This window comes from Aquarana catesbeiana, linkage group LG12 (genome assembly GCF_042186555.1).
Source record: "Aquarana catesbeiana isolate 2022-GZ linkage group LG12, ASM4218655v1, whole genome shotgun sequence".
NCBI lineage: Eukaryota > Metazoa > Chordata > Amphibia > Anura > Ranidae > Aquarana > Aquarana catesbeiana.
In genome coordinates, this window is record NC_133335.1 from 25,636,905 (window position 1) to 25,660,170 (window position 23,266).

The 23,266-nt window shown below is 41.2% G+C and overlaps 1 protein-coding gene across 1 annotated transcript in view; it reads left to right on the forward strand.

Moving 5' to 3' along the window:
• Positions 1–22,552, forward strand: part of LOC141114021 (potassium voltage-gated channel subfamily KQT member 2-like) — a gene marked incomplete at its 5' end in the record, with an annotated part of 59,179 nt that extends 36,627 nt beyond the window's left edge. Inside the window, 3 exon segments of the mRNA XM_073607444.1 lie at positions 4,603–4,710; positions 13,591–13,714; positions 15,193–22,552. Coding sequence (XP_073463545.1) covers positions 4,603–4,710; positions 13,591–13,714; positions 15,193–15,918 — 958 coding nt within the window. The 3' untranslated portion in view covers positions 15,919–22,552.
• Between the last annotated feature and the right edge of the window lie 714 nt (positions 22,553–23,266).

Here is a 23,266-nt window from a genome sequence, read left to right on the forward strand (position 1 = left end):
ATGTTAGGGTTATATGGAAAGTTAAGGTAACAAGCAGGGTTGGTGTGAGGCTTAGTTTTAAGGTTACATGAAGGGCAAGTATAAGTGTTATCTGGAGGGTTACTGTGAGAAAAACCATAGGACATCACTCTGTGTTGGGATCTCAGCAACAAAAAAGTAGCAACCCTGATCTCCCAGTGCTAAAAGCCTATGTACCATCCTTTTCCACCGTTTTGTGTTCAAGCTTGTTTCTAACGAGCATTAAACCCTGTAAATTAAGGTCCGCGGTTGAATGGGAGCCAGTGCTAGACATAAATGTGAGTGCTAAATTTGGCTGATCACAGTAGATTTAGTCCATTCAGTAATTTCATCAGATTGTTTATATGCATAATATACTCATTTCAATGCAGATAAAAGGAAGTGCCTACAGAGCAGCTGATGCATTTTCTCAATTGCAGGTGCGCTCATCCTGGTTTATTTTCTACCAAATAACTGTTTTGATTTGCAAATTTTTTGTGCAGAGCTCAGTGCTTTCGAGGTGGAACAAACTTTGCAACATCTTCTGGTTGCTTTAAGGGAAGTATAATACTGAATCCTATTTTACAGGGATGACGGTTCAAGCTTCTAGTCCCCTGAAGCTAGACCTGAACTTCCCAACCTCTGCTAAATAGTCTTGTTCCAAAATAACACGTCAAGGCGAGCTGCACTGCATAGGAAATAATCCAGTGAAAAAATATTCTTATCCAAATGGTGATTATTTTAACCGGGGCAACATCTGCCTGATTTGAGGTTCATGAGGAGTAAAGGGTCTGAGCAGATACTGAAAGGTGTAGGTGGTCTCCTTAATCTAAAATTGTCTCTTTTGAGACGATGGTTGGGGACCACAGGGCCAGGGCATTGTTTAAAGCGGGGTTCCACCCAAATTTTGAACAATATCTGTATGTATTCTCATTCTTGCCTAGATGCTGACATGCCGTTTAAAAAAATTTAAATCGCCGTAATTACCTTTTTATTTTTCTATTCTTCTTTGCACTTCCTGGTTCTCCTCCCGTGGGAGTAGGCGTGTTTCTAGCCTCTCCCAGACTCCGCACAGAATCCTGGGAGCTAGTCTCAGGCTTCCCAGAATGCCACTGAGCATGTGCGGGAACGAGCGGTGAATGCTGAGAGCACAGCATTCACCACATCCAGGAAATAAATGCTTGTGGGCTTCAAATGCCCACAATGAAGATGGAAACTGCCTGCAGTGAATAATATAAGTTATTCTTTCTGACGAAATCTGACACAGGCGGACATATTACACACAATATGTGAGTATGTAATGCTGAGAAGAAAAGTTTGTGAATGAACTAAAAAAAAAAAAAAAACGATAGTTAGGTGGACCCCCGCTTTAAGTATATTTGCAAGCAGTCTTATCCTTTTAGCTCTGTGTTGGATAAGTGATAACATACATTTCGGGTGGGAACTTGAGACAAGTACAGTAGTATTTATCTCCAACTTGACTGGTTCTATAATGGTAAATAGTTTTTTTGTTTATCAAAAATGGACTGATGAAGCTGCTTGAATGAGCACCAATAATGTCTTCAGGATCACAAAACCAGTCCAGCTAAATGTGACTAAGGCCGGCCATAGACAGTTTGGATCTGAATTTGAACCATGTGTGGGCAAGCTGAATGTAGCAGGTTGATCAATCGATCAACTTTGGTACAACCAACCTGCTGGATTCAGTTGCGATTATCGCTAGCGGCTGCTATAGCCGCTAGCAATAATCACTGTCTTCTCCTGGCAGGGGTGGCTTCCCCTCTCCCCCCGCTGGGAGCAGTCAATGGCTTGGCAGGAGGGATTCCCCTGTCAGTACTGTCTGTGTTGATGGGGAATCATGCAAATTTCTTTCCTGCAATCCGTGGCTGCAGGAAAGAAATTTGCACCATATATTGCCGGCCTACATATTACTATACCATGACCTGCATTAATGGGAAGCTTCATTCAACCTGAATCTCTTAGTATCTGCAAATCAGTTCAACTCTATGGCAGATAAATTCCTTGAGAGCGAACATCAAGATGAGCATGGATCAAGTCACTTGCAGGTACCAGATAAGATGCTGGCCTCTGCTTTAATGATCAGGCTAACTAGTCAATTAGGGCTGAGACTGACTGTATATCTAAGCTTAAAGCAGAGCTCCACTTGTTTGCTAAGCTCCCCCCCCCCCCCCACTACAACATTTTTGGGGGGAGCGGATACTTGTCGAAACCAGGTACCCGCTCCCACTTCCGGGTAAGATTGCCGCACAATGATTGCGGTGATCTACAAAATCTCCGTATTTGTAGCTGCTGACTTTTATTTATTTATTTTTTACAGGCTGGAACGCCGCTTTAAGCTGGCCATAGAAGGGGTGATTTTCTTTCCTGCAACCATAGGTTGTAGGAAAAAATCGCTCGATTCCCCCATCAACACTGACTGTCCCTCCCACAGAGCTATTGTGTTCTCCTGATGAGGGGACCATCCCTGCCAGGAGAACACAGTGATTATTGCTAGCGGTTATAACAGTCGCTAGCAATAATTGCATTTTCAACCTGCCCATACGTGGTTCAAACCTCGGCTTTGAAATACTCACCAGAGCCAATACTTTGCAGTTGTAAACAGTCCGTTTTTGCTTGATAGGCTCAGGTTGGAGCTAGCTCTTGGTTGGGTCAACGAGAATATTTTGTAATGTATTGGAAGCAAAGATGCATCTAAATTCCGTTTTGGTTTCGGATGGTATCTGCTTGTTTGGGGTCAGTGAATTACCAAGCATGGCCCAGGTAAAAATACAGCTAACCTACAACATAATCGTGCACATGAATGTGCTGTGGGGGTGTAAGATTATGCCTGGTACACACAGGACGAATATCGGCTGGTTCAATAGAAACTGGCCGACATTCGGCCCGTGTGTACAGCAGCCTGTCCGGCTTCTGGACATGCCAGAAAAACATCTGCCAACCGGCTGTCGGGGATACCGAGTGCTGGTGTGACCAGAAATGTGTGGACAGGCACAAGTATAAGGTAAAATTTGGAGATTTATTAAGAATAAGTTAACAAAAATATAAATTCACCTCCAATATACCAGAACAATATAAATCAAACCAGATAATCTAATAAGTGAGCAAACCATGAACTACCAAATATATACAGGTAGCAGGATATGCGAAGCGTAGTTGGTATCAGAGCCAGGGTCATACACGGGAGATCAGGGGGCAAGCCAGGTCAAGGAGAGGGTAAACGGGAGAAGGAACATGGAGGCAGGTAAGGGATCAGGATCAGAATGTAGGGACACAGGTCAGGGGTGAATGGATAAAACACCAAGGCAAAGAGGAGAAGCACAGGCTTAAATACACTTCTTGCAAGGAGCATCAGGTGATAATTAATTTCCATGAGCTTCTGGCTGCTGAGAGATACCCGCTGGTTAACACCGGAACTGCAGCCTATAGGTCTGGGAGACACAATGCCACCAGCAGTTGAACCCCTTCCTGACATCAGCATCCGATCAACAAATCGCACTTGGTGGATTACATGCTCTTATATCTTTATGCATGTTATAAGTTGCCGCTTGTAATTTTTAATAAAGTATTTTCTGCTATACTGCACTTTGTTGGCGCCCTCTGCTGTTTCCATTTACGTTTGGGGTCAGTAACCATTTAAATTTTTTTTTTCTTTTTCCAAAAAGATTCCCAAAGTACAATGTGCCTTTAGGTAACAGTAGTGTGACGGGAGTCACTTTGGACAAGGGGCTGGTGGAACCCAGAACTCCTTGGAGAGTTTGGGAAACCCTTGCTTCAGCTCCCCATGCACCTCCTATGTCTAAGTCACCCTGTGTCTATTTTGGGGCACAGGGGGACCAAGAAAATGATGGACAGCTATTTAATGGACATTGAGAATGTGGCTTGGATTACTTAAAATGGAACAGTAATATTTATCTACAATATCTCCCAGATAATATACAAAGACTATTCCTGGTTTGTTGGATTCTGAACTATACACGTTAAAGTTTGTACAGGTGCTTAAAAATAGATAAGACCATATAAACCTTACAAAAAGTCACAATTCAGAAAACCGTTTTAAATTCTAATTGAAGTCACCAGTTATACGATCTCCAAGCCAAACCAACTTAGAGATGGCATTCTTTTTTGTATACCAACAGCTCCCATTCAGCTCCAGTAATTGCCAGTTTTAGCAGCCAGTGCACCCTGATGAGCATATGCATATTTGACACTATTGTGGCTAATTGTGTCTCTCTTGTGTCTTATTGTGTATTTTTTATTCCACACCTCCATCATGACGCACACTCCCTCTCGATATTGTCACACTGTGTCTCACCTTGATCCATAGGAATATATGTTGACCTATATCCAATATTTCACCCAGGATATTGCCACATATATACATGAAAATATATTCCATTGTTTCCAGCCAATCCCAGTGTCTACTGGTGTTTCTGCAGCCGCTCATACTCCTGAATTTCGGAATATATTTCCAGACACGTTCAATTCTTTCTTTTATTTATTTTTTATTTTACCGTCCTGAATTTTCCCCACGTTGCTTCATTATGCATCTTTGCTGGTGTTTTGTTTTTCTATTTACTTTGCCAGGATAGATTTGATTGTGGGTGCCCCACCCCCTTCTACACCCCGGCACAAGAAGTACCCTACCAAAGGATCAGTGCTCTCTACCAAAGAATCTCCCCAGTATTCTCCTAGGTTAGGATTCACCAAAACGCCTCTTTGTCTGGACTGCTTTTTCTTTCATTATTCTTTTTTTCCTTAAAGTGAACCCCTTTCATCTCATGGTTTGTGATGGCTGGAATGTAGATGTTGGCTAAACCTTTGGGAGCAACACACAAAGCAGGCTTGAGTCTTTACTTGCAGGTAGTGTTAAGATATCTATAAAGATTTGATGAGCATTGGATGTTCTCCGAAATGTTCATCGGTGACACAAGCTTTCACTCAAAAGTTGATACTAATGACATCTGCCTCTCCTATCAAAACTGATACCGGTAGTCTTACCACATCAAAAAGGAAGAGAAGGAACACAGCTTTCATATATAACCAGTGCAAAAACCATGTTGCAAATAAAAAAATAAATAAAAAAATTGCACAGTCTTACTTTTTTTGCCACATATGAGTGGAGTCTGGGCAGCGGTTAGTTCTTAAATGTTCAATCTTGGAAGCCTATAAGAAAAAGTCTGATATGGAACCCACCAAGGACATGCTATATGCAGAGTATGTACAATATTCCTATAATAATAATAATAGTATAATAATATGCAATATATTAATAATAAAACTATAATAGGTTTTAAAGGTTTCCTCTTAGGTGCTCCATTGTCTGTAATAATTCAAAAACATTCTGGTAGGCTGCATGATGTAGGACCAGGCTCTAGACCAGGGGTTCTAAACCTATAGCCCTTGCAGGGATATGGAAACCAAATGATAGATGTTTTGAGCGAGATCCTTTCATAATTAAAAAAATAAATAAATGCACCAGATGTTCTGCTTTATTAAACCTAAAATCACATCAAAGTGGCGAAATAGAGTGGTGGAGGGGATTTACTAAAACTGGAGTGTGTAAAATTTGGTGCAGTTCTGCACAGAAGCCAATCATCCTCCAGGTATCATTGTCAAAGCTTAATTGAACAAACTGAAGTTTTATAAGCTGATTGGTTACTGTGATGATACGCCTGGCACTCAGCCTGGGTGCTTCCACCAAGATACAGCTTCCTCTAGTCTGGAACCAGGTGTTGTAGCTGAGCACCCAAGAACTAGACGACACTATCTTAGGTGCAAACTGGAACTGACTTTATTGTTCACACAGAATATATATCACATAAAATCAGGTAAGAGCACATTATCCAAAAAAATGCAACCTGTAAACAGTAATGTCATCAGTACATCTAATGAACAGCTACCATAACATCCCACAATATTTCAGTAACAAGGTAAAGTGGACACAATGCTAGTCACATTTCCAAGAGGATTAGAAGACAAACAGACACAATCGGTGACTCGATTACCAATGGGAGTTCACACCTAGGAGGCACACAATGGGAGAATTATACCATTAGATAAAGACCCCTTAATAAATGCTTATAGCAGGAGACCCCAGCATCGGGTTGTTTTGAGCTGATTATATTAACATCTGCTCTGAGTCTAGTGGGGGGTTGAAGCATTGAATGCTGGTTTGGGCACACAGGCCCCAAATCTGCATCCGGATCAGTCTGCGTTTCAGGGAAATTACCTGAATCTGAAGCAAAACCACTCCAAAAGGTCCCCCAGACACACACCTCCCAAAGAATAGAGCCCCCTCAAAAGTCAAGGTCCTTAGTAGGCAAGAGGCCACACTGCAGTCCCCTCCAAAAGCCCTGTCCTGGTTGGATCTGTCACCGCTACCATGCACAGCTGCACCAGATTCTGAGTGCTCCAGTTTTATTAATTCTCCCCCGATGTGTCAGATGACATGTGATTCAACATTCAGGACCTCAAATCCAAGTTCTGATTGTACATAAGCAATAGCAACCACCTCCACAGATGTAGATCTCAGGAAGAACCAGCATTTAGGAAGACTCTCAAATTCTGCTCACTGCAGATGCTGAGGGCCGGTCCCAGGAACCTGTCCACGCTCCACATACTTATATTGAACACACTCTGATATCGCTGGCATCTCCGTTCATTCAGCCATAAACGACAACAGACATAACCCCATCTGAAAACCGCGCCTCAACGCATTTCACCCAGAAGATCTTCATTGCAGATCAATCAATTAAACCCTTCTGGGTGGAATACGTTAGTGGGTGACCTTCAGGTGGGGTTATGTCTGTTGCTCTTAAAGCGGGGTTCCACCCAAATTTTGAACAATATCTGTATGTATTCTCTTCCTTGCCTAGATGCTGACATGCCGTTTAAAAAAATTTAAATCTCAGTAATTACCTTTTATTTTTCTATTCTTCTTTGCACTTCCTGGTTCTCCTCCCGTGGGAGTAGGCATGTTTCTAGCCTCTCCCAGACTCCGCACAGTCTCCTGGGAGCTAGTCTCAGGCTTCCCAGGATGCCACTGAGCATGTGTGGGAAGGAGCGGTGAATGCTGGGAGCACAGCATTCACCGCATCCAGGAAATAAATGCTTGTGGGCTTCAAATGCCCACAATGAAGATAGAAACCGCCTGCAGTGAATAATATAAGTTATTCTTTCCGACGAAATCTGACACAGGCGGACATATTACACACAATATGTGAGTATGTAATGCTGAGAAGAAAAGTTTGTGAATGAACTCAAAAAAAAAAAAAAAAACGATAGATAGGTGGACCCCCGCTTTAAAGCTGATTAAAATGAGATTTTAACGATGTCATCAGAGTGTAACCTTTTTGTGTTGATTGTATCCCAATAACTGGAGATTGTGTATATACAATTTGCCAACTTTATGTGAATAAATATACATTTCTTAGGATTTCCTTTTAGCTGTTCTATTCCTAGCTATTCTTACGTTTAGTAAACCTACTTATGAACTTTGTTTGAAAGCCTACTGTTACAGAATAGGGTTAGTCATGGTGAATTGGATCGTCTGGTGAAGAGGAAATGGCCCAGTTTCTTAGTGATAGGACTGATTTTAGCACTGTGTAGGGTACGGAGTCATTTGAAAATGATGTGTTGGCCCCTCATCAGTGTAAGATGAGGTATGTTCTCATTATTCTTGAAATCGCTTCAACATTGAACTTGCTTTGACTTTTCTACCTGTCCCAACAGTTGACTCATAATTATCACTAACAGGAAGCTATTGAGATCTGTCCCACACCCCCTTCTACACCACAACACAAGAAGTCCCCAACCACTCTTCTTTCTCAATACTGAATCAAACCATAGCAGACATGCTACATACTGTATTAGAGGTTTTCAGGCATAGTCACATGCCCTGGACTCCCAATTCTGAAAGGATCAAGTGTCCACCTTTTTAGCATAGCCAACTGGCCAGGGACCACCTGCCTTGCCAAGGTATCCCATGCAGAAGGTAAGTGTCCATCACATAAATGGGTGAAAGGGGTTTGCTAGTTGTTTTTTTGAGCTGCCATAAGATTGAGAAGACAAGCATCTTTTGTTTTGTTTTTTTATATCTGTTGCTAGTCTTTTCATTTTGGCTCTGGGTTCTTTTTTTTTTTTTCTTTTTTGCATGCACGCATGTGGACTAATGGAGCATGACAAAGATGGCATCGTGGCTGATACTGAGCAGTAGTTCCATGTTTCTGCTAACTTTTCTAAAAGACAGTTTGCTCTTAATGGGGTTTCGGGGTCCTGAAGACTAGGTAACTGTAAGGAGCATGCCATGTAAGTGTATTTTTTTTACCTAGATACTGAGGATGGATAATGATATGGGCATGACCAACATTAGGCTCGTTAATTCACTAGGAACCACAACCATCACCAATTGTTGATGGCAAAGTGATTAATGGCATTGGCTTCTAGTGCATTGATGGGTTGCTTGCTGAAATATTGGCTCGGTCTGCAAAACTGTACTTGCAACGAGCACACCTTAAAAAGGCCGATGAAGTATGAAGAATGATGCATGCAGTTTGCTTCCTGAAACTGCTTTGGATGGTTGCCACATAGTGGCGAAGGCCGATTGCAATATATCAAAGGATCTCGGAATAGCAAAGAACTCAAACTGAACTCATTGGAACTGATCAGAATAGAGATAATTAGATCTTTTTTTTGCTATTTCGAAGTCCATTTTAGTTGCAGTTTCCCTTCAAGGATTTTCTTCAGTTGAATATAGATAAGGCTGAATTTTATAGGATGACTGTATTAAAAGTGAGCTCACATCTCTCCATTCAGGTATGAAATTAGAGGTTTGAGATCTCTGTGAAAGCTTGCAGTTCTAATCTGACCATCAGTAGATCTAGGCAGATATTAGGTTATATTTTGTTTTCTACCAAATTGTAGTGCAAAAGTGGTTTCCGCGTTCAGATGTAAGACCTGTAGCTTGGCTGTGGTGGTTTCTGTTTTGGACTTGTATTGATGGTAATTTGGTGAGGTCGAAGAACAATTGCGAATATGAAATGCAACAGAATTTAGTTGCAGAGATATCCTTTTCTTTTTAGTTAAATTGTATGTCTAGGCAAGATTAAAAAACATGTATGCAACACATACACATTTCCCCATGGTTTGTCTCTTTTAAAAACACTAAGTACAGTTAAATATCCGTTGATCCTGCCAGAAATCCAATGAGCTGTTAAAGTGGCAGAAACCATAACTATTGCTAAAAACATTCCCTCCCCCATCCCTGTGATTTATGATCCTCCCCCTATCCTGTCTAAAATGCAATACACCTGGAAAGTATTCACTTTGCTTCACTTTTTCCACATTATGTTATGTTACAGCCTTATTCCAAAATGGATTTTATTTATTATTTTCCTCAAAATTCTACAAACAATAACCCATAATGACAATATGAAAGACGTTTGTTTGAAATCTTTGCAAATGTATTAAAATTAAAAAAGGAAAAAAATCCCATGTACATAAGTATTCACAGCCTTTGCTCAATACTTTGTTGAAATGCCTTTGGCACCAATTACAGCCTCAAGTCTTTTTGAGTATGATGCTACAAGCTTGGGCAGTTTCTCCTATTCTTCTTTGCAGGACTTTTCAAGCTCCATCAGGTTGGATGGGGAGCGTCGGTGTACAGCCATTTGCAGATCTCCCCAGAGATGTTCAATCGGGTTCAAGTCTGGGCTCTGGCTGGGCCACTCAAGGACAGTCAGAGTTGTCCCGTAGCCTCTCCTTTGTTATCTTGGCTGTGTGCTTTGGGTTGTTGTCCTGTTGGAAGATGAACCTTCACCCCAGTCTGAATTCCAGAGCGCTCTGGAGCAGGTTTTCATCAAGGATGTCTCTGTAAATTGCTGCATTCGTCTTTCCCTCGATCTTGTAAAAAAAAAAATATATATATATTTAGCGCTAAAACAAATAATACAGTGATAAGTGTATACACAAATAGTGAACGATGTAATAATCATTAAATAAACACAAATCCAATCCTCTAAAGAAAAATGCAGAAGTCCACAACAGTGAAGTGATGATCTTCAAACGTGAATAATCACAAGGTGAATCCTTACAATAGATAAGATTGAGCACTCTTACTGGAACGAATGGACCAGGATGTCAGCGACACCGAATCATATGAGCCTGGATTTCAAGATGAATGGATCTTCCGAATGGATACAAGGACCCAGGGTCTCCGATGGTATCACCACTTGGCTCCAACGACCTAGTAAGTACCAACTAAACTGGAGGGGCAGCTATCCAGTAGAAACACCACGGCAACTCTCATCCACACAAAATATGTAGAAAAAAGGAGAGGAAGGGCTCCAATGGTGCAGGTCAAAAAGGTAGGTTTATTGAAAACCGACATACATAATATACATAGATGCCCCTGTAGATGTCCTATTAGGACGAAATACGTCAGGCAAGGTTTATCACTCCCCACATTGCTTTTATTTCACCATGATCACTTTTATAAATTTTTTTATGTATGTTGGTTTTCAATAAACCTACCTTTTTGACCTGCACTATTGGAGCCCTTCCTCTCCTTTTTTCTACATATTTTGTGTGGATGAGAGTTGCCGTGGTGTTTCTACTGGATAGCTGCCCCTCCAGTTTGGTTGGTACTTACGAGGTGGTTGGAGCCAAGTGGTGATACCATCGGAGACCCTGGGTCCTTGTATCCATTCGGGAGATCCATTCATCTTGAAATCCAGGCTTATATGATTCGGTGTTGCTGACATCCAGGTCCATTCGTTCCAGTAAGAGTGCTATTGTAAGGATTCACGTTGGAAGATCATCACTTCACTGTTGTGGACTTCTGCATTTTTCTTTGCAGGATTGGATTTCTGTTGTGGGACTCACCTAAATATTTTCCTTTCCACATATTTATTTATTTCACGATGTTGGACTTTATCATTCATTTTTTATTCAATGATTATTACATCGTTCACTATTTGTGTATTCACTTATCACTGTATTATTTGTTTTAGCGCTACATTTTTTTTTTTTTTTACACTTTCGTATTTGAATATTTCTCACATTCCTGTGTAGCAGCTGGTTTATTTTAGTTTAATTCACTCTTTATCAGTGCAGTAGTATTTTACTTCAATTTCCCTCAATCTTGATTAGTCTCCCAGTTCCTGCCGCTGAGAAACATCCCCACAGCATGATGCAGCCTCCACCATGCTTCACTGTAGGGATGTATTGGCCAGGTGATAAGCGGTTTCTGATTTCCTCCAGACATGATGCTTGCCATTCAGGCCAAAGAGTTCAATCTTTGTTTCATTAGACCAGAGAATTTTGTTTCTCATGGTCTGAGAGTCATTCAGGTGCCTTTTGGCAAACTCCAGGTGGGCTGTCATGTGACTTTTACTGAGGAGTGGCTTCTGTCTGACCACTCTACAATACAGGCTGGATTGGTGGAGTGCTGCAGAGATGGTTGTTCTTCTGGAAGGTTCTCCTCTCTCCACAGACAAATGCTGTGCTCTGTCCAGAGTGACCATTGGGTTCTTGATCACCTCCCTGACTAAGGCCCTTCTCACCCGATTGCTTAGTTTGGCTGGGCGGCCCACTTTAGGAAGAGTCCTGGTGGTTCCAAACTTCTTCTTCCATTTATGGATGGATGATGGAGGCCACTGTACACATTGGGACCTTCAGTGCTGCAGAAATGTTTCTGTACCCTTCCCCAGATCTGTGCCTGCATTCAATCCTGTCTCGTAGTTCTACAGACACTTCCTTGGATTTCATGGCTTGGTTGGTGCTCTGACACACACTGTTAATTGTGGGACCTTATATAGACAGGTGTGTGCCTTTCCAAAGCATGTCCAATCAACTAAGTTTACCACAGGTGGAATCCAGTCAAGTTGTAGAAACATCTCAAGGATGATCAGTGGAAACCGGATGCACCTGAGCTCAATTTTGAGTGTCATGGCAAGGTCTGTGAATAATTATGTACCTATAATTTTTTTTCCTGTTTTTTTTTTATCTTTAATACATTTGCAAAGATTTCAAACAAACTTCTTTCACTTTGTCATTATGGGGTATTGTTTGTAGAATTTTGAGGAAAATAATGAATTTAATGCATTTTGGAATAAGGCTGTAAAATAACAAAATGTGGAAAGTGAAGGTCTTCTGTTGCACTGAAATCCAAACGTTCTTAGCTCTGCTCAATACTCTTAAGCTGAACCCAGAACACCCAGCTTATGTTGTGTAAATGAGTGGAGGGAAAGGGGTTCTGTAGTTCAGCATGGGAGCATTTCAGTGCAGCAGAGGCAGCACTGTAAGCTTAAACAGGAAGTTAGGAGCTCACTGGATTTGTACTGCACTTGCAGCATTTTTAATGAGACCGAATATGGAAAATGTGGCTGTATTGCAGAGCTGTACTGTGTTTGTTTTTTTATTTTGCCCAGAGCATTAAGTAGCTTATCTTAGCCATGTAGATAGAATGCTCGTTATTTAAATGTTCTTGAACAAAGAATGTCCAGAAATCCACTGTCCCCATACAGTGGCCATTGAATCCTTTTTTCACCTTTCTCAAATTCACTTAGGGATCTCCTGGCAAAAGTATAGTATAAGGATAGGCACTCAAGTGGAACACTTCCAATTTGCTTTAGTTTCTAATGACTCCTAGATGGTTTAGACGTAACCAAAAGTCCTGTGATGAAAGACACGAGACTCTTCTTATTGCCCTAGTAGAGAAATTAAGTAAGTTAAGGCCTGTAGAGCAGGCTTTTCTCCTAGGCTATTGCTTTTTTTGCCTTGCAGTATCCTGGCCCCACCTCATCCTCTGCTGTGTCTGTCTTTGTCCTTTCTACCTTGGACCCCTACCCACCCATCATTAAGTGCACGTGTCCCCATCACATGTCATGCCGGCTTGTGGGAGCCTCTCTGCATATAATTTCTAGACAGATATGATGAAATGTAGAAAATAGATTGGGGGAATGTTTTCTGTAGATGATGTTGTCTAGGACAGCCACTGGAAGGGTTGTACAAGAGTTGAAGTATTTTTCACATCTTGTTCTCCCAGCGATGTTAGTAATTAGTTGCTAGAGGTCCACAACTCCATTCCTGGAGGGCTCTGAGCTCAGAGTTTTACAGTTTCAGTATCTTACCAAAAATGGTGATCTTTGTAAACTCTGATCAACCCAATAAAATCATTGCCTTTTTCCAAATACAGATCTGTTGTAGATTTTAAAGGACCAAAGTTTATCCTCTAGTAAGCAACACCTGAATGGTTATGGTAAATTTTTGCCATCCTTGATGTGTTAAACTCTTGTAGGACTCTTCCACAGTGGCCTGGGGAATGTTTTTGAGTTTCATGCTACTTGGTGTTGGGCTTTGTCTAGTTAGATTAATGATAAGGCCTTTGTAGATTGTATAGTGGCTTCTAGTGTAGAGGGCTCTGCTAATGCTTGATTTGAGATTTTGTCTCTCTTTGAGAGATGAGAAGCTTCTCTTGGTTCAGTGGGGCAGGAGAAAATCAAATTTGTCTGCACAAGATGACTAACCTTTGGGCTTTCTGGGCTATTTTTTTTTTTTTTGTGTTCCTGGTAGAGTGGACCAGATTGTTGGAAGAGGAGGTTCAATAACCGAAAAGGACAGGACCAAAGGTGGAACCGAGTCAGAGATCCCTGAGGACCCTAGCATGATGGGCCGTTTGGGCAAAGTGGAGAAGCAGGTAAGCTCCCATGACTGGAGGTTGGTCACTGTAAGTGGGCAGATGGAACCTATATGTCTAGGTTCCGCTCATGTTATCAATTTGAGAGGGCACAATTCAAAAGTTCCCTCTCTAAATGTTTTAACTTGTCCAGGTCATGGTATATCTAGTGGTATTCACTTTAAACTGGACTTTTCCTGTACTGTTTAAGATATATCACCACTCATCTGAGTGGCTCTTTTTCAGTTAGTGAGAGGGTAACTTTGTCATGAAATGTGTCATGGCGGATAGAAAATCAAGGGAGGTAACCTGATACCTTTCTTGACACCAGGGTTATTAGATTCTGTTGATTGAGTTCCCTGTGTCGCTATGAATCCAGGGGTATGTTCTTGACACTCGACAAAACTGAAAAAGCTACTTGGATAAGCAGCCATATGTCTACAATGTTTCAGAACAAGTTTAATGTGACTGATAGCTACTACTGCAGAAGCTGGTTGCTCAAAGTCCTGGGAGTATGTGCTTCAGCTCATTGCAGGGGTACTTTTTTAACCCCGTAATTTTTTTTTTTTTTTTGCGGTCTGTAGCGTATAGGGGAGATCTTCCAACACCGCCTGTCTTTAAAAGAGAAGTGTGAGACATTAAAAAAAATAAACATCTATATTCGCCAATGTGGCTGCAGCATTGATCCAATACTGCGGCTGTCCCTCACCAGCTGTAAGACCGAGAGCTGAGCAATCATTTGACCACTTCACTGAGCAGAGACTGTCAATGACCGGCTTTTTGCTTTGCCCCTTCAGTGCTCACTGAAGCGCTGGGCTTTGGAGGGGGCGGGAGTGGCTAGCTTAAGCTCTCAGAGGCGCACTGATAGGCTGAACCAGATGCCAGTCAGGCATGTGGGTGGATCATGACATTATTGGCAGGATCACTGCAGAGCCTGCACCGGCTCTGTGACGTCAGCTGACAGTGGGTTTTAGTCGCAGGTCTGCAGAAATAGGTGCACTACTGGGACCCAGAGGAGAAGCATAGCCAAAAAAGCTTTGGCTATACTTCTCTTTTAAGACAACCACATCACTGTTATAGGTTATGCCAATAAAAGTGCTACTTTTGTGACACAATGGGGGTTATTTACGAAAGGCAAATCCACTTTGCATTACAAGTGCAAAGTGCACTTGAAATTGTACTGAAAGTGCACTTGGAAGTGCAGTCGCTGTAAATCTGAGGGGTAGATCTGAAATGAGGGGAAGCTCTGCTGATTTTATCATCCAATCGTGTGCAAGCTAAAATGCTGTTTTTTATTCTCCTTGCATGTCCCCCTCGGATCTACAGCGACTGCACTTCCAAGTCCAATTTCAAGTGCACTTTGCACTTGTAGTTTGCACTTGTAGTGCAAAGTGGATTTGCCTTTCGTAGATAACCCCCAATGTGTAAAACCTAAGACAAAGTTTTGCTGTGTGTATTCATAATGATTGGAATAATTTACCACCGTGATTTTATTGCAGGTTCTTTCCATGGAAAAGAAGTTGGATTTTCTGGTAAACATCTACATGCAGAGGATGGGAATTCACCCTTCAGAGACGGAGGCTTATTTTGGAGCCAAGGACCGTGAGCCAGCTCCTCCATATCATAGCCCAGAAGACAGCAGGGATCCTGTAGAAAAAAACAGCTGTATCACTAAGATTATCCGCTCCACAAGCTCCGTGGGCCAAAAAAACTTTAGTGCGCCACCTGCCCAGGGAAGTTCTACCCCCTACTGCCCACCATCCACCTCGTGGCAGCAACAACAGCCATACCACCGGCACAGTCGTGGTTCATCTCCAGTTGGCGATCCAAATTCCATGGTGAGGATTCCTCCTCCTCCATCGCATGAGCGTTCTCTTTCTGCTTATGGAGGGAGTAGACTGGGAGCTGGTGAAGAAGGATCTGCCAAACAACGAGACAATGCAGCCCTGAGAGATAGTGATACTTCTATATCTATTCCGTCCGTGGACCATGAAGAATTGGAGCGTTCTTTTAGTGGTTTCAGCATCTCCCAGTCCAAGGAGAACCTGGAGGTCTTGAATAATGGGGCAGGGGTGGGTTCCGGCCCCGTTGGCAAGGTCCGTCCTTACATTGCTGAGGGGGAGTCCGACACAGACTCTGACCTCTGTACCCCTTGTGGCCCGCCTCCTAGGTCAGCCACTGGGGAAGGACCTTATGGGGAAATGGGATGGCCATCTGGAAAGTAGACTAATGCCTGCAATTCTTCTGAACTTCTGTAGATACTGGCAACAACCCGCCAATGTAATGCGCCCAAAACAAGGGCCGCCTCCTCTACTTCCTCTTCCAAAGGTGCAACCACATCCATGATCACTTGCCTTCCTTCTTTGTATAATGGTGTTTCCAAACCTCACACAGTCTTTGTTCGTATAGCTCTCACAAATTTTGCATATATTGAAACACAATTCATAAGCAATTTTGTATTGTCAAGGGTTGCAGGTAGCAGAGATTCATTAAAAATGCCTTTTTGGTTTCTTGCTGTCTTCCTTAGACCTCCCTGAATGTCAAAGGTTGAGTTGTCCTACAGCAGTTGGCTGCAGTGTGCAGCTTGGAGGCTTATTTCCTTATATGGAAGTAGGCAGCTCTGAAGAAGTGGCTTCAGATACTCAGTAAAGGGAACACTAGAGATGGAAGACTAGAGGAACACTAAAGAAAACCAGAGATGGAAGATGTAGTCCACCAGCATCCACTTTGGCTGCTTATACTACACCCTTATCAGACATCTTTTCTAAATGTAAATAGTTATTTGTAGTGGAAGACCAGAGAAGTAAGAGAGAAAATCAATAGTCTTTTTTGGTTATTTGAGATTTGGTAAAACCTGAAACCCTCATTTAATATCATGGACTCTTCTTTCTATGTACAGAAAAGTAGAAACCTCCAAGCTTCCCAAGTGTGCAAACTTTTCAAAAAGTTTCTCTTTGTATAGAATTTTCTTTAGTTAGCATAATGGAGAATATTCAAGCTCCAGAGACCTAAGAATGCATATTCATTTTCAAAAATTTTCTCTTTGTATAGAATTTTCTAGAGTTAGCGTAAGGAAGACCATTCAAGCTCCAGAGAAGAATGCTTCATAATCCCTTCTCTTTTTACCAAATTAATTATTTTAAAAGCTACCAATCAAACCTATAATACACCGATGTAATTACTGACCAACTGACCTGAAACAAAAAGTTTTATTGATCCGTGGTCATTTTTGGTGCTTTATTTTTTGTTTGTTTTTTGGTATCCCTGATGCCTTTTGCATGAAACAAGTCGACTGACCACAGCATGCCAACTGCTTAAGTTGTATTTAAACTATGAAATGAATATTCACAATTAACTCAGTTGCCTTATACTGTTCTGTGGTCTTGGGGGGTTCTAGTGACAACTTCTGTAATGTAGATAAGTCAATATTTTTACTATATGCTGTAACCTGTTAATCAATTCTACTTTGTAACTTGTAAATAATTTTGCCACATATGCGATCCCCAGGAAAGGCAATAGATAAACTAGGGCTTTTTTTTGTAATGATATATGCAAGGAATGTGTATATATACCTAGATAACTTTGGAGAAATATATAAATATATAAGACTTTTTGGCCCTTTTGCTTACTGGGGTAGAAGTAAAAGATACTTTTATTGTTAAATGAGATTTTGGCTTCTGTTTTTGTAACCAGATTTAGGAACTGTATTGTGGATACAACTCATTTTTGATGTGAATTTGATACTTTAAATGTATCAAACATATTTTACGAATGTGCTGGGCATGCAAAGAGTAATGCATGTTTGAGTCACTAATCCTCTCCTGAGATATGTTGTCATAAGCATCACTAATTGAATAGCATCAGGTCTTTCAACGTGAGTTCCACCCAAAAGTCAATATTCTGCTTTTAGAGGACTTTGGCTCATGTGATCATTCAGTGGCTTGCTTATTAGGTTCAGGGCCCCAGGAGTAGAATTTATCCTTTCCTACTCCTGTTCCTTGCCATGTACATTGCTACTGAGCTTTTTGGCTTTGAAGGAAAAGGTAGTTTCCACTTTTTTCTGTATTTCCTTCATTTGGGAATTTGGCAGGAGTATGTTCTACTACTGCTCTGTATAAAAGTATTTAACACCCCTTCCATAGTCTCCCAAGATTGCAGCCAAACCCTTGTGCGATGAAAGAGGCCAAGGAGTTCTCAATACTTTTGTGGGGCTTGATTTAAAAAAATAAAAACTGCTCCAAATATTAAAGAATAGGAAATGGACAAAGCGAAAAGAGCTTAACTGTTCCATGGACAGAGAATTAAAGTGCATGAAATGGGTATTATAACAGATCCTAGTAGCTTGACATTTATAATATGTTGATATAGTGTGGGCAGTTCCTAATTAAAGAATTTTATTCAGAATAATTAAAATATGCAGGCACTGTTGAAGTTTTCCAGCAGGCTGAGAAAAGGCTTATGTTTGAGAATGAGAAATAGGGGCAAAAAAGCTGACCATGAAATTTGAAATGACACAAAAGTTGCGGAATATCAAAAATAGAGGTAAGAAATAATTAGGACTTAAGAAACCGTCAATTATGATGCAAGATGATACGATGTGGTTGGTTCTTCTCTTTCCACTTTTTTTGCTGCAATTGTAGCCATCTGTACAGAACATCGTAGAAAGGTTTGATGATGTGGTTGCACCTTTCGATGCCCGAGGAACATTCAGTATGGAGGAGCAAAGGATGGCGTTGACAAGCCTTCCGGTTACAAAGCTCAGGAAGAGTCACAATAGACACCAGAATGCTTTATATTTACTACTTTCTAGCATTTGGATTCAAGTGGCAGCTGGGAGACAGTGATGTACTTTTTATAAAAAATGTGACTCCCAGGCTCCCTTCACCAGCTTCCCCTGCTTTGGCTGCCTTCAACAAACAGCCAGCCCACTGGCTTTGCCTGGATTTTTCTCATTGTTTTTTTTTTTGCATTACAGCCTTGGCTTTATATTGCACTTATTCTCTCCAAAGAAACAGTTTACGCAATTGCCTTTTTTTTAAAATTCGGGTTCAGTAATGGGGTCTGACACCAGGCCTATCTATATGGCCCACTAAGTTTTGGAGAGGGCCAAGGCAGTTTCACCATACCACTTCATCTTGGGTTTTTTCTGCACCTTGTGCATGGCAGTCACAATGGCTCAATGCTACGCTGTCCCCCTTCCTTGCTTTTATGCATTGTGTATATTCAGCCTTAACCGAACGACTGCCAGAATTGCATGCAACATCTACCCAGCTTCCATGGCAGGAAATGGTAAAAGGCAGTCAAAGAAAGAACTCTTGACTTCTTTTTTTTTTTTTTTTTTTTTTTAATGCTGGAGTGGGTAGCTGTGCAATTTGTTGGTTGTCTGCAAGAAGGCATTATGCTGTATGGGGATTATTCAAAGCTAATTCATCATTAATTATCTGTGTGCGTTCTGAATTATGATTTGTTTGAAAGAAGGAAATGCTGGGGGTTTATCTTAGGGTCTCGTTAATTAAGACATCTAAGCAAAGAACTGTCTCAACCAGGCAGGAGTCTGACCTGAACAAATAAATTCTTCATTATGGTCTCCCAACATAGGATAATTTGGTTGCTGCGAGAGGCTGTCTGAGAAGGTTTACTTTAGGTATTTTGATAAATGAGGCCCTTTAGGTATAGTCTGTGCAGCTTTTCATGTACAACTTCAAGGACTTCTCCATACCTTTGCAAATTTGCTTCTAGCCAAGTTGTCTCTTGAGGACCTCAAGGATTTGGCATGGCTTGCATTCCCTACATTGCAGCTTCTGGAATTATTTTTCACCTTCTAAGAACCAGCTTTCGTGCCAGTAAAACATTAAAATATATGAGAACTACCTAGTGGAAGTGCTTTAGGTAACTCATCTTGTAGTATCTATATAATTCAGTCTTACATTATTAAAATTGTGCAGTCCTACTTATGAAATATTTACCTATACTTTGAGCCTGACCCATTTTGGCTTGAGGGTCAGGGCCAACTGAACTGATAGAGCCATTCTGTGAACTGCCTGATCTCATGCACTGTCTACCGAGAGTGTCAGATAAGATGAATATAGTTAGCTACACTACTCTGATATAACATGTTTATGCACATAGGACTTGAGCAGCACTGTGAGGTCAGACAGAGGACAGGCAGCAACTGTCAGACCTAAAATAATTAAAAAATGCAAATTCTTTGTGATCCTGGTCAATGAGTAGTTCTCTTTTAAGGGCTTTTTAACTACCAAAATGCAGGTAATAAAGGGACACTGAGGTTCTAAACATATGTACCTAAAGTTCCCTGCAAGAAAAAGGGTCTTGTACTAGCCTATCTGGCAGCCCATATCTACATCTTTTATTCTGTTCCAGCATGGCAGCCTCAATGGGTCTTTTTTTATATTCAACACTTGTCAGGATTGTCAGGTGTTCCCCACTGACTGCCGGTACCTTTCTACCACCTCTGTTACTACTAGACACAGCAGCAATGTAGAGGTCATCTCCAGACATCAGAAGGGTCTGCCAAAGGATGCAGCACTGGAACCCAGGAGAGGTAGGAGACATGGACATCATAGAGTTGAGTATAATATAACTTTTTAAGACTTCGTTAATCCAGTCCAAAAGGCAAAATGCAGGTCAGCAAACCTAAATATCAGCACTTTTCTCCAGTGTACTGCAACATGTTAGTGTGGATGGCTTCTATTAGATGCCCTTAACTTCATGGATTTGGCCTGCCCCGCAAATTGCAACAATATGCAATAAAAAAAAACAAGAGGTCACTTGCTCTCCTGTCAAGAGACAGCTTATCTGGAAGTCCAGTAAAACTGAGGAAGCATGGATTAAACCTTGAAAATATGCATCAGAAAAAAAATAGCTTGATAAATTGAACATGAGCATTTTTTTTCTGTGTACTCCAATATTAAGGTAATGGAAGTATTTTTAGAAGCGTTCCAGAGAGTGGTGATCAAACTGCAGAGCAGATCTGTGGTCGATAAATCTCTGCCATATAATTTCTGCCATGGTGAGAATTATCTGGAAGTCAGACACTTAATCCCCAGAAGGCAGAACAATGGAGCCAGAGCTTCCAGTTTGTCATTACTTCTGCCTTATAGGGATACTAATCACAACTCTACATAGAATACCCAGGCAGAATTTATGGGAGAATTGCTGAGTCAACAGTCCTCTACTACAGTTGGATGCATCAAAAGCAGCACAGACACCATGGTTATGTGGATGCACCCTTAAAGTATATCTAAACCCTAACTTTTTTTCTATGCCCTGTTAAAGTGATTCTATCCCTCTTCAAAAAAAAAAAAAGAAGCTCCCTGGTAAAGACTACTCTCGAGCAGGTGGCAAGTCTTAACTGCTCTTTTGCAGAGCTATGGACTAAAGCAGAATATGATATTTCTGGGTGTTTTGGATGCCTATGCCCACTGCTGCGTGATGTGGTTACCTCTACAGGACACAGGGATATAGCAACCAGGGGAAGGAACCACATAGCTGAATAGGGGATCAGGTTTCCGGCATGCCCAGGAGCATGTTGGATGCTAAAAATTCTTTTAGCGATCATAGCTCTTTAAAAATGTGAAGATCAGACTTGGCACCTGCTGGATAGGTCATTGTTAAAGCTATTCTGGGTTAAAAAACTGTCATGAAGCCGAACCTGTAAAAGACTGTTCTCCTCCTGTCTCGCTGTCCATTTCCAAGATCTCTGCTCTTGCAAAGCAACAGCCTCAGACAACATCTGGTTGTTTCGGATGCCTGGTCCCCTGCTGCCCGCTATGGTTCCTCCTACCGGCCTTTATGCCAGTGGTTCTCAACCTCAGTCCTCAAGTACCCTCAACAGGCCATGTTTTGGGAATTTCTCTTAGATAAAATAGCTGTCCAAAATACCAAGCCATTGACTCTGATTTAAACCACCTGTGCAAGATAAAGGAAAACCTGCAAACATGGCCTGTTGGGAGTACTTGAGGACGAGAACCACTGCTCTATGCTACTAGTAGACATAATAGGGATGTTGGGCTAGTAGACATAATAGTAAGTGGGGGGCACAGGTATCCAACTCTTTAACATGAGGACCAGAAGAATGGTCCTCACTTTTTTTTTTTTTTTTTTTTTTTTTGGAGAACCTGGTTTGTGACAGTTTTTTCTATTTTCTTTCTTTTTTTTTTCACTTATTGACCATAATTTAAGAATACTCTATTGAAGGAGCTTCTTTTTTTTTTTTTTGGATAGAGAGTTACCCTCTTGGGCAAAGAGATTCCCTCTTAAGCAGTTGTTACTTGAACTGTTCCTATGACCACTGTAAAATTTTGGATTTCCCCTCACTTTCTGTCTTTCGGACAAACAGAGTGGGTAAAACAGCAATAAAAACCCAGTGGAGGCTTTAACTCTTCCCTGCATCATCCAAAACAAAAAAAAAAAAAGAGCTTTAGATAAACTTGAACTGATGAGATGATGTGACAAATGTAGATGATATAAAACGCTTACCCCAGCAGATGCCATACCTCACTCTGTCAAGGTGTGTCAAATGGTTGCCTTTGTTGCCCACAGCCACCAATCAGGAGAAAGCCTTAGGATTCTGGTGGACAAGAGAGAGGAGCGGTGGCAGCGGGCGGCACAGAACATTTGTCATTTTGGTACATGTAAACAATGAGTTGGAGTAATGGTGGCACAAAGGAAGACATTGGATCTCGTCCCTGCCAGCAGTTTTTCCAAGCAGGTTTTGGTCATTTTTCTCTCTAACTTCAAGAAGGTTGTTCAGCCTTGCCGAATGCCTTGCCATGCAAAGAGAGGCTGCTATGGAGATACTGTACATTGACAGGATGTCATTAAAGCATATTTGTACAACTTATTGTGTGTTCTGCCTTTATTCCAGCCAGCAGGGGATGGTGGTAAAGAAAATCTGTTTTCTAATTATTTTTATTTTTTGATTATGAATGTTTTCCAGACGTTGCGCAACTTTAAACCCAAGCCTCCCTTTAGATCAGCATCATTTTATAGCTTTTATAACTTCCTTTGACATCAGCACCAGGTTTGTAAATTTCTTGCATGAGCAGCTGCTGGAAGCCTAGTTCTTATTGACACAGGCATGCTCCTGGGAATCAATGCTAGAAAATTTCTTAGCCAGGAGAGAAGTCAATATACAGTTGTGCTCATAAGTTTACATACCCTGGCAGAATTTATGATTTCTTGGCCATTTTTCAGAGAATATGAATAACACAAAACCTTTTCTTTCACTCATGGTTAGTGTTTGGCTGAAGCCATTTATTATCAATCACCTGTGTTTACTCCTTAAATCATAATGACAACAGAAACTACTCAAATGACCCTGATCAAAAGTTTACATACCCCAGTTCTTAATACTGTGTATTGCCTCCTTTAACATCAATGACAGCTTGAAGTCTTTTGTGGTATTTGTGGATGAGGCTCTTTATCTTCTCAGATGGTAAAGCTGCCCATTCCTCTTGGAAAAAAGCTTCCAGTTCCTGTAAATTCTTTGGCTGTCTTGCATGAACTGCATGTTTGAGATCTGCCCAGAGTGGCTCAATGATATTGAGGTCA